The sequence below is a fragment of the Misgurnus anguillicaudatus genome, chromosome 11 (assembly GCF_027580225.2).
Source record: "Misgurnus anguillicaudatus chromosome 11, ASM2758022v2, whole genome shotgun sequence".
In the NCBI taxonomy this organism is placed as follows: Eukaryota; Metazoa; Chordata; class Actinopteri; order Cypriniformes; family Cobitidae; genus Misgurnus; species Misgurnus anguillicaudatus.
In genome coordinates, this window is record NC_073347.2 from 11,015,440 (window position 1) to 11,028,700 (window position 13,261).

General features: G+C 35.6%; 1 protein-coding gene across 1 annotated transcript in view; it reads left to right on the top strand.

Annotated features, from left to right (window-relative positions):
- Window positions 1-13,261, top strand: part of epas1b (endothelial PAS domain protein 1b) — a 63,085-nt gene that overhangs the window by 17,117 nt on the left and 32,707 nt on the right. The window contains exon 2 of the mRNA XM_073873018.1: window positions 9,045-9,235. Coding sequence (XP_073729119.1) covers window positions 9,045-9,235 — 191 coding nt within the window. The remainder of the gene's footprint in view (window positions 1-9,044; window positions 9,236-13,261) is intronic.

Consider the following 13,261-nt stretch of genomic DNA (forward strand, 5'->3'; position numbering starts at 1 on the left):
CTGAAAACCGGAAACGTTAAAATACTGTTTCTGTTCGGAACGAACCAATTGGGGAAAAAATCTGGTTCAAAGCCCTGCACAGAAGTACTAAACATATATTTGACCATTGCACGGTAAGCTCTGCTTTCTGTTTGATGCTGTGAATGAAGTGTATTCGACCTTTGGAGATATAAAAAAAGATGGATTTACTTTGAGTGTGAGGAGAAATCGTTCAATGATCAATATTTTTGTACGTGACTGTACAGTGTGTTTGTTTGGCAGATCTTTGTATGAGAGTACGACGTGATTTATTCTTGAAGCGCTGTTGTTGAGTTTTCACATTTTGGTTAACAGTCAATTATTAAAGCAATCATTGTCATCATGGTTATAATACATGCCGAGAGCATTCGGTTAATATCTTTATCTCAATTTTGACGAAGGTGGGGTTTAGCAGATTTTGCATCTGAGCTCTTCAGTAGTACTTCTAAGGAATAATAAATAAGGGACCATGTAAAAAGTTCACATATTTTTTATAAATGCAAAATATTTGGATTGGTAGAAATGGTCAAATATCATTTCATATTGACTGATCAACACTGTGTTTTTTGTGACACAAAGAGGATGCTTAACTTTAGGGACGCAATCATAGTTCACCACAACCTGAACGTATGTTTTTTTTTTTTTTGGAGGAGGACAGCCCTTATGCATGTATCTCCTGAAGGGCTATTGGATGGCGGACAGGAAAACAGCACGTCAACAACAACTCGCTTTAGAACACAGTCTCCTCAACACGGTCACCATGGAAACCTGTCCAGTACCTATTTATTTTCTTCTAAATAGGACGAGAGTACGAAAGGATACGAGTGTTGTTACTGTTAATGTTGGCAAATCAGCAACTCTATTGTGAAGAGCAATTTGAACTCATTGCTTGTGACCTGGCAGAAAACTAAAACATCAGCCAATTTTTATTGTATTGTCTGTTTTTAAATTACAAAGAAACGAGTCACAAAAGAGGCCATAAGCACATCATTATTTATTATTCATAATGGTTTTTAAGCAGCCATATTAGGATTCATCACGTGTTGCACTTGGCAAATCTGACAAGGTCTATTGACGTGTTACTATGTCTAAATAGTAAGAACTGTTTGGACTGCATAAAGCTCAGTTGTAGAGCATAGTTGTGCGTTAGCAGTGCATGCCGTCATGGGTTTGAACCCAGGGAACTTTTTCTGTAATACACCAAAAAATGGTAAGATGAGTTTTTCTTTCCAGTTAAACTGCAAAGCCTTTACTTGCTTGTCAAGCATGCGAGTGTTGATCTATCCATGTTTTTCCATGCCCACAGGGGCTGTGGTATGCCACAGTTACAGTGAATAAAAAAATCACTCGGTGCGCGCGATGCATCTCAGCCTCTGAAGCGAACCGCAAACCACAACTCGAGTCAATCCAAGTGCCTGAGTAATGCGCTTCCCCCAAGGCTTATTATCTGTCTGCTCATTTTTTATTATTGATTATCTATGCTAACCTTTATCTTTTTGTCTAACATCATGTGAACCTCATTAAAATAATCTTCTCTGGCCTTGCTTGTGTGATGATGATAAATGAATACCAATAAAAACTCAAGAACTGTTCTGTAAAAAAAATTTCTGATCGGCTGTGATCATGCATCCCAAATATTTGTGGGAATAAATTCCATAATCCCTGGTTGTGTGGCAGTAAATTAATAAAATTGACGTAAATAAATAAATAAATCGCAGTTCCAGTATCATTGCTCGTCATGGAACAGATGTGTTCTAATTTTGGAAGAAGCAATATTTTGGTTTATTAAATGCAGGATGTATAAAAGATTATTCCCATGAGTACTTGAGCCACTGCTCACTGCTGGCTTTAAGCATGCAGGGATGTCCCACTGGATTTCTATGGTGACCCATCCTCTACTGACAGTTTAGATCAACTACAATAAAGCACAGAAATAGAGCTACATCACGCTTATATTTACTGATTTATTCTGCTATAGTTTGCAGTTAGTCAAATACTTGGCCCATGACTCTATATCCCATAAAATCCAGGAAATGATCCAGGAGTTTTATTGGTAATACAGACGACATCTCCTTGTATTCAGGAGATGTAGCTTATTATGTTGAAGGCAAAGATGATTTATACAAAGGATATCTGTGTGTGTGTGTGTGTGTGTGTGTGTGTGTGTGTGTGTGTGTGGAGAAAGCACCTGCAGGACACTGGGCTCAGTTTTGGGTCTGGTGTGTGAATCTAAAGCTTGGGTTGAATAAGAAAGACTATCAATGGCACAAAGAGATGGTTATACTCTTATAAACACTAAAGATACGTGTGTAAATGACTGTTTTTACATACTCTGTAAAGCAAAACTGTATTTGTGTACAGATTGCATAACAAACTTGTTTTACATTTGTTATAGAGGAAAAGATAAGCCTATATTAGCAAATTATGTCTAGACCTGGTTATAATGACATATGATTTGGTCCATAACTTTATATACATTACTGGTTGACATCATATACAAATTGAAAAATTAGGAATTTGAACCATTTGTATTATGTTTCTACTGTATTTAACAGCACCAGTTCCTTAATGATTCTGTTAATGGTTCTTAAAGTCCCCATGAAATCGAAATTGTTGTTTTCTGGATAGTATAAATATGTTAGGATATCTATAACTATAAACTAATGTGCTCCAAAACATTGATAAAATGTACATTTTAAAGATATAAGCATTCAAAATTTACAGTCTCTCCGCCAATGCCACAGGGATGATGTGTTTTTAGGCAAATCCCCGAAGTTAGCGGGAAACTAGAAGCCCATTAATTTTTCCCATAGACTTCTGAATTATTGCAAAAAAATTAGCTCTGTGTTTAACAAAATTTTATGACACTTACACATTAATCTTCACAGATTATCACAACTTTATTAATTTTAAGATTTAAATTTGTTTTTGTTTTATTTATTTCAGAGGCAAAGCTACATTAACTGGGAGCCCCAGGCAAAATAAATCAGTGAGGCCCTATTAAAAGATTTTTTTATTTTAATTTATCTTCGTTAACCAGACAACATACAATAAATAGTCAAAACACATCTTAACAGAACATAAAGGGGCAGTTTCCTGAACAGGGTTTAGATTAATTTAGGACTAGGCCTTAGTTATTAGGACATTTAAGTAGTTTTTACAAACAAACCTCACAAAAAACAATCATGGTGTGCATCTTGAGACAAAACAATGGCACTGATACAGACGGTTTCAACGGACGCACGCGAGTTGACACAATTCGCGTCTGATCCGAACTATACTACCGGTTTCAGTTTTTTAATGGTCTGACTAGTTGCTAAACAACAAATACCTCATCGAAAATAACAAATGTTTTGATTTCAAAGGTAATCTATGTGTTGTTTATTTTGCTTGTTATATACATAAGCTACGTTTAAAGTACTTTGTTGTGATATATTCTTTGTGGAGTTTACCGGAAGTTACGTGTTGACCATGAAAGCTGCTTGTTTTGTTGTTACTGCTGAAACCGTCTATATGCTAGGATTTTAAATTATAGCAGGTCAAATATTCATTTTCGTCTGGGACTAGGATAAGCCCTGTCTGGGAAACCACCCCTTAGGGCCCTATTTTAACGATCTAAGCGCATTGTCTAAAGCGCACAGCGCAACGTCTAAATGGGCGTGTCCGAATCCACTTTTGCTAATTTAACGACGGGAAAAATCGTTTTTGCGCCGAGCGCATGGTCGAAAAGGGTTGGTCCTATTGTCATGGGAGTATTTTGGGCGTAACGTGCAGTAAACCAATGAGAGTCTCAGCTCTCATTCCCTTTAAAAGAAAGTTGAGCTGGCGCTATGTCTAATCCCTATTTAGATGACGGACTTTGTAAACTGAAAAACTAAGCGGAGGTAGAAGATCCCCAGTTTAAGATTAATGTTAAATAATTGTGTTGTTTTTCACTTGTATTGAAATTGTTATTTTTTTATTAAAACCTTTAAAACCCGTTTTCTTTTAGTCATGGAAGTAAAAAGCACGCTTTTAATTGCTTTAAACGTATGGCTATCCAATATCATCAAAACATAATTTACAAGTATGTAAGATAAGGTTTGTACTCTAAAAATACTTTATTTGTAACAAACTGGCGATAAAGAAATTACAAACGGCTCTCCTCACGTTTCAGCACTTTGGACAGCGTTTTTTTTAGCAAAGAGTTTTTTTAAGCATTACTTACAAATGTTTCTCATCTCGCCATATCCACAGGTACATCATATACAATAAATCCGTGAGGTAGCATTAAAAAAAAACATTTAAAAACAGATGCATTTGTTTAAAGCAAAGCATTTATTTACTTATCAGGCTGCAGGTAAAGCAGCTCTTTGCGCCTTCTAACGTCTCATAATCAGTCCTCATTTATAAATATGTCCAAGAAACTCAATAATAATCTCTTAAATTCAATCCTTTAATCTTTCATATTTAAAAGCATTTTTTTGCTGCTGTGCATTTATGTACTTTGTGATAAGCAAACCCGTGTTGTCCTCACGTTTATAGGCGCATATTATTACTAATGCGCTCTTTAAATAACATAAAACATATTGCGCCATTGACTTTAGACTTTAGACCAGGTTTTTGTTGGTCAATGGCGTAGTCTATTTTAGTTGCCTCAAAATAGCAACGCGCCAACAATGCGCCTGAACACACCTCGTTTTTCAGACCAGAACGCCCATGGGCGCAAAAGGGGCGCAAATGCATTTGCTATTTAAACAACGCGGCGCTAAACGTGAAAATTAGGGTGGAAACTAGCGAAAGACACTCGGGTCGCGCATTGCGCTGCATTGCGCCGGGTGTAAGATAGAGCCCTAAGTGTTTATTTTAATCAAAATAATGTCAGTATTCATCTTTATAACAGACAGAACAGAACATAACCTTTGATGTCAATCCGTGTATCGTTCGTTCAATCGATTTTTCCAATTAAAAACAAAAATGATAAAACGAATAACGACTTGTTTTTCGATTTTTGGAATGTGCATTCAGATCAAAAATACAAAATATGAATAACGGGATTAGGACAAATTTTCATTTTGATTTTTTATTTAATACCTTAGCAGACATTTGCCAATGAAATCATTTTAAACAGATCAAGTACTTTTGTGGTAACAGATTACAGACATTTTAATAAGGTTGTGCATATGACAGAGCAACGAGCAATCATGCTCTCCTGTAGTCTTATTCTCTTATACAGTCCGACTCTTGTCGGATTCTTGTGGTGCGGGATTAAATTTAAGAGTGTAAATACGGTAGCACTCGGAACTCTGGGGTACCCATATTGGACAGGAACGTTGGTTGGGAACGGGTGGTCTGTCTGGGCTGTGTTTTCTGATAAAATTTAACTTAGCATTTAAGAACGCTTTCTACGAGCTAATGAACGTTAGTTATTCTTTCACGTGCATTTCCCTAAAATGCACTTAAATATATCGCACACAGCAGTGGCTATCCGTTTGTCAAGTGCTGAAATGTCGCCTATAGAATGACTGTTAATTGTAGCACACGCTTGTTAAAAGTCTAGCCCAACGACCCTCACCCAATGTGCATGCAATATTGTTAATAATATTGTTCGATATTGTTCAATGACTAATTGCACACCTTAACAATGTATGCTATGTGAAATCATCTTTTCCATATTTAGTTTGGACTCATACCATTGTGCATTGCATTTTAAAATTTATATTATTACTTATTATTGCTCTCATTGCAATATTAATATCTAATACATCATTTTAAACAGAACAAGTACTATTGTGGTAACAGATTACAGGCATAATAAGGGCGTGAATTGCACTGTGCTCCCATGTAAGATCTCATTCGCTTACAGTCCGAGTTTTGAATTGTATTTCTTTTTTATTATTATTATTATTTATACACATCTGGTTTAAAATAGAGGTCTGCGCGGCATTGTTTTTTTTCTTCCCGCACCCACTTAAAATTTACTCTGTTTCACCGCTTAGAATGCTTTTATCCAACCTTTTTTTCCCTACGACGTTTGTCACTAATTATTAGCAAAATATGAATGAAGGGAAAACGTACGTTTGTATCTAGTGCTATGTAAAAAATAACTTTTAACTGAAAGCTTAACCGACATTTAGCCTATAAAGAATGTTCCTATAAAGACACGTTTTAGCATATCACATTCAAATTCCGACAACGATGTCTGAATGCGCTCTCTTTTAAGGTGCACTCGTAGCATCATCGGGATGCAAAGACATTGCCAGGTTTACAGGGCATATTAAAAAAAAATATTCACGGTCAACGCAAAATGTAACAAAGAAACATACATTATAGGGCAAAGCATATCACTAAGCAACATATAAACATATCACTAAAAAACATATAAACCTATTTTCTGCACAAACTATTACAAACATTCTTGCAGGATATGTGATCAGAATGAAGTGCGGATACGCCAACGCTAACGCTGTCAAAAGATGTCGGGACTAGTGCGCTATTGTCAGTCAGGGCTGCATTTCCCAAAAGCATTGTAACTTAACACAGCTCTACCGTGATGATGTTTCGCCTTTCATCTCTTCTATTAAATGTAGAAGGCAATACTTGACTAAAGATTTTTAGAGATTGTATTATAAAGCTCTTTTAATTCATTCTTTGATTGTGAAGTTAATAATGACAAAGGTTGTGCTTAATATAATGTGTACAGTATGCATAGTACAGTGTACATCCGTGCTGGTAAAAAAATGTAAAATAAACATTACATAGAAAGGCATAAGATATTAATATATCAATAATAGCCAAATAAGTAATATTATAAACTTAAAAAGGCAATTCACAATGGAATTAGTCCAAACTAAATATTGAAAAGATGATTTCACATAGCATAAATTATCAAAACGTGCAATTAGTCATTGAACAATATTAAACAATATTATTAACAATATTATTACATGCATTGGGTGAAGATCATTATAGCTAAACCTTTAACAAGCGTGTGCTACAATTAACAGTCATTCTATAGGCGAAATTTTAGCACTTGACAAACGGATAGCCACTGCTGTGTGCGATATATTTAAGTGCATTTTGGGGAAATGCACGTGAAAGAATAACTAACATTCATTAAGTAGCTCGTAGAAAGCGCTCTTAAGTGCTAAGTTAAATTTTATCAGGAAACGCAGTCCAGACCACCCGTTCCCTACCAACGTTCCTGTCCAATATGGGTACCCCAGAGTTCCGAGTGCTACCGTATTTATACTCTTAAATTTAATCCCGCACCACAAGAATCCGACAAGAGTCGGACTGTATAAGAGAATAAGACTACAGGAGAGCATGATTGGTCGTTGCTCTGTCATATGCACAACCTTATTAAAATATCTGTAATCTGTTACCACAAAAGTACTTGATCTGTTTAAAATGATTTCATTGGCAAATGTCTGCTAAGGTATTAAATAAAAAAAATCAAAATTAAAATTTGTCCTAATACCGTTATTCCTATTTTGTATTTTTGATCTGAATGCACAATCCAAAAATCGAAAAACAAGTCGTTATTCGTTTTATCATTTTTGTTTTTAATTGGAAAAATCGATTGAACGAACGATACACGGATTGATGTCAAATCTTCATATGAAGAGTTTCGTTGCAAAACGAGATAACCACCGTTTTGTTAATTGTTCAGAAATTGCGTTTTTTGGTTCTGGATTCCAAATCATTTCAATGCAACTGCAGTTGGCTTGTTTTGATTTAAACCTTCATAACTTAAAAAATACAGCTAAGTAGCACCATAAAAAAAAATAATAACATGATAACATAATAATAAACATGTTTTGACAAAAAATTTAAAAAAATGGATTTATCTCGTTTTGCAACGAAACTCTTCATATTTATAATAGTCTGCCCTGTTCCATTTCAGCCTGCATTAATACTACATAATACAATACACTGCTACTAACCCTAGTTAACCAGTTATCCTTTTATCAGAATTACATCTTGCAAATAATTGCGCGTGGCGAAATGAATATGAAATTGACACCTTGTAATATGTGTCATTAATTATCCTTACAGTAAGTCATCAGTCATCATTATCTTGCCATCGCTGTCCTGTTTCCTCTTTCGTTTCTGGCTGCTAGACAGATAAGTCCTCTTTATGTTTCAAATCATGCATTTTTAACAGTACAGCGAGATAAACATGCTATGCCTATGCCAGTTTGAAACAGGCGGCATAACGAGAGTGGGTCCCAATAAGGGGGATGCAGACATGCGTTTGCGTTACGTATTATTAATATTAAAACTTTAGATTGTTTAAATTATCAGCCATTCGGGGGCCCTGCATTTGGCAATTGCCGGCCTTGCCTGCCATTGCTACACCTCTGATTTCTTGTAAGCACATTTAGACTTCAAAATGTATAAAAGTTGTGTTCATCTGTGAAGATTACCTTGTTGAACAAAACGTGTAAATGTCATAAACTTTTACGTTAAAAAATATGTTTATGTATATGTTTATGTGGCAATCCAGTTGTCTATGGGTGTCCCGCTTACTTCCACGGTTGGCCTACAAAAATACGTCATCCATACGGCACTCTATATGGATAAACTATATGGATAAACTTAATACTATTGGCTATTTGAAAATGAGGAGCCACTCGGTATGTCCCGCCTTAACTTCCTGTTTCATTGTAAATGACATCAATGCATCAAAAAGCTGCGTGTTTTAAGGTACTTCAGTGGGTGGTTTAAGACTTTTGAGGAGGCACTAAACTCCCCCAACACAATAAGTGGTTTTAACTTGGCAAGAAATTAAAAACAACAACTCAGTTTTATCACATGTCTGAATTTGTTTATGTGTAGAGGGATTTGCATATTGTGCAATGCAATCTTTTCAAATAAAGAAAACCAGCTGGGACTTTTCAAGGTTGTATAATAAATCAAAAATAACAAACTATTGAGTGTTACAAAAGCATCTGATGTTTGAATAGTTCTCCTTTATACAGGTTGGAGTTCATCTATCCATTTCACTCATCATCTCTCTCTCTCTTTCTCTCTTGTGTGTGTAGATGCAGCTCAGACCGTCGCAAGGAGAAGTCTCGGGATGCAGCTCGATGCAGGCGCAGTAAAGAGACCGAAGTGTTTTATGAACTGGCCCACCAGTTGCCCCTTCCACACAGCATCAGCTCACACCTGGACAAAGCGTCCATCATGAGACTGGCCATCAGCTTCCTGCGCACACGTAAAGTCATCGCCTCAGGTGCGTGAGACAGACACATTAAATGTGGACAGTCATATCTACGACTGCCAGACAGTCAGACTCATGGCATGCTGTCTGGCTGCATAGCACCAGGACCTGGCGCCATTTTGTTTCCTTGTTACTGACATTGTTAGATAACTTGTATACACAATATAGGATAGAGCTGTAAGGCAAATACTTTAGTTAGTTTTGAGGACACATTTTCTAAAACATGGAAAACAGTTATATTAAACAATATGAAGATGTGTAACTAGTAGTGTGCCATATTTTATAAAAAACAATATAATAATATATATTCCATAAACCAAAAAAATATAGATACATACACTCACCTAAAGGATTATTAGGAACATCTGTTCAATTTCTCATTAATGGTGTAATGGTGTGGGGAATGTTTTCTTGGCACACTTTTGGCCCCTTAGTGCCAATTGGGCATCGTTTAAATGCCACGGCCTACCTGAGCATTGTTTCTGACCATATCCATCCCTTTATGACCACCATGTACCCATTCTCTGATGGCTACTTCCAGCAGGATAATGCACCATGTCACAAAGCTCGAATCATTTCAAATTGGTTTCTTGAACATGACAATGAGTTCACTTACTAAAATGGCCCCCACAGTCACCAGATCTCAACCCAATAGAGCATCTTTGGGATGTGGTGGAACGGGAGCTTCATGCTCTGGATGTGCATCCCACAAATCTCCATCAACTGCAAGATGCTATCCTATTAACTCTTTCGCCACCAGCATTTTTTTAAAAAGTTGTCAGCCAGCGCCAGCGTTTTTCATGATTTTCACCAAAGTTTAATGCCTTCCAGAAAATGTTCTTCTTCAGATATATAAACATACAATATACCAAATGAAAGAACAGACCCTCTGCTTTCAAAAAAAAAAAAAAACGATTCATGCTACCTTGAGTAGTTCTTTTGTAATCAGCTTTTGAATATGGGTAGGTTAATGCAAAAACACCACATATTGAGCAAAAAGCAGAGATAATTCAATTTTTGTGACGGACTTTTCATAGAGATCCCATTCAGAGCGATCTTTAAAACAGACACGGACATGCAGTCGTTTGCCAGAGGGCAATACTTCCGGGTTTAAAAAGTTGCTGAAGGGCGCCACCTAGTGGATAATAGCGGTATTGCGGAAAGGCGGAAATACTCGTCATTGGCGGGGAAGCGTTTTCTCTTGATTGACGAGATATCTCGTCAATGGCGGGGAAAGAGTTAATATGGGCCAACATTTTCTAAAGAATGCTTTCGGCACCTTGTTGAATCAATGCCACATGGAATTAAGGCAGTTCTGAAGGCGAAAGAGGGTCAAACACAGTATTAGTATGTTGTTCCTAATAATCCTTTAGGTGAGTGTATATATAAGAATATAATATTATATATAGGCGAAAGCAGGGTACGTTTTTCCGCAATGGCACCTTGTTATATGTCACGCGAGTAACACCGCAAATGAAGAAGAGAGAGGAGAGAAACCATCGGGTCTGATTGGTGAATGAGTAGGGTTTGGTCTTACACTGTGTGAGTGTGAGCAAGTTTGACTGATAAAGCATCCTGGATTGTAATGTAAATACGTGAACACATGAATACAGCATCTGAATACAGGGAAATATATGCAAGTGTATGAATCAAGATCGTTACTCCAGGGGTTTAGAATAAACCGGGGTTAACTATTTTCAGTGTGAAAAGCATGTGACAACTTGCCCCAAACTGAGCTGTGTGCTAATGTTGGCTAAATCTCAGAGTTAGCTCAACATAGCATGTCAGCTAAAGTATCAAAAGACACGTTATTGTCTCTTATATTTTGTGCAAAATAATGCACATGCACTGTTAGTCACTCGCTTTGGATGCATAAATGTAATGCAAAACTAGTATTTATGCAAACTATATTGTATTGCATAAAATATAAGGTGACTAGAAGTCGTCGTCAAAATTTTATATATTTTATATATATATATATATATATATATATATTAGGGCCGGGACTTTAACGCGTTAATTAAGATTAATTAATTACACAAAAATAACGCGTTAAACATTTTTAACGCATTTTAATCGCACTTATTTTTGCACCGCGGAACATTTCTCATGAGTTTCGGCGGACCGATTATACTGCAGCACCAACTAGTGTTCATGACTTCAGACCACAACAAACCACAGTGAACATGAACGAAGAGGCTGATGAGATCACTTTGGTTGGCCCCGTGGATGGGAATTTTTTTTATTAAAAACGAACGGATGTAAGTGTCGATAAGAGCATGGTTCTCTTATTCCATGGATTTCATGAATTCTTAAGGAATTCACATATCACCGCAGCACATCGAGCCTCAAGTATCATCTCAATGCAAAACATACAGCAGCTAGTGTGGACATTAGCCCGACTCCGGGTACAACGACTTGGTTGAACAAAAATAAACAATATTTTGTTGCTTAAGCTTATGTATTCAGTCATTCATGGTACACTCTTAGAACGAATGTGTTAAAAACAACACATTAGTGTTTATTCTGGGACAACACACTTACTGCGTCGTCCTGGAATCCACCCATCTCTGTGTTATTATTGAAACAACACATTTTGTGTTACTTTCAACACAACATGTGTTATACTTGAACACAAAATGACACATAATGTGTTCAAATTACACATAATGTGTTAAAAGCTTACCGCACAATGATGTGTACAAAATTAACACATCCTTTCTAAGAGTGTATACTAAAAATCCATGTAAAAAAATTACTTCTTAATGTTCCCAGGTCAAATATTTATATGCGATTAAAATGCAATTAATTTAGATTAATTAATTACAAAGCCTCTAATTAATTAGATTAATTTTTTTAATCGAGTCCCGGCCCTAATATATATATATGACTAGAAGTCGTCGTCAAAATTTTATATATATATACGCGATAAACGCCATTTTTGCAAGAAATGAGTTACTGCCAAAATCAGTATTATATCAGGTCAGTATTTAAAAGTAAATAATTAATTTTACCCAAACTCCAATATCCGCCGTGTTATTCTGTCATCTTTTTTCCCTTTTTCCCAAAAGGCGATAAACGCCACTCCTCCTTTTTTACAGAACGCAATAAATCCTCTCCAGAAATTGCAGCCCACCGTTCACGCAATGTAAACAAACAATGGCGGAGCGTTGAGTACACAGAATCTTAGTTTTCCTCATCTACTTTGTACTTCGTGATCAACAAACAAAACAAAATAACTAAGATTCTGTGTACTCAACGCTCCGCCATTGTTTGTTTACATTGCGTGAACGGTGGGCTGTAATTTCTGGAGAGGATTTATTGCGTTCTGTAAAAAAGGAGGAGTGGCGTTTATCGCCTTTTGGGAAAAAAGGGAGAAAAGATGACGGAATAACACAGCGGATATTGGATTTTGGGTAAAATTAATTATTTACTTTTAAATACTGCCCTGTTATAATACTGATTTTGGCAGTAACTCATTTTTTTTCAAAAATGGCGTTTATCACGTTTTGGAACAAAACTTTTCATATATATATATATATATATATATATATATATATATATATATATATATATATATATATATATATATATATATATATATATATATATATATATATATATATATATATATATATATATATATATATATATATATATATATATATATATATATATATATATATATATATATATATATATACACAAAGTAAAGACAAAACTCCCCTTATTGCTGTGGAGACAAAATTTTTGGAAAATAAGGCAAAAGTAAAGAATTTTAGTAACATTTGTTTATGTTTTAACACATACATGCTTTACCTACAAAGAACGACCACAGTACAAATTTACATCGTGATGATAATCAAATTCTCTTATCTGGGTTTACCATCATTACCGCAGCTCATGAGGAAATGTGCCAGTAATGTCAAACTGTATTAAAGTTATTGTTGTATTATACAAATGAGAAGGCGCTTTATGTAAGGTTATAATTGAGTTTGTGAATATTGAACCTGCTGTAACTCTTGTCTGGATTAATTA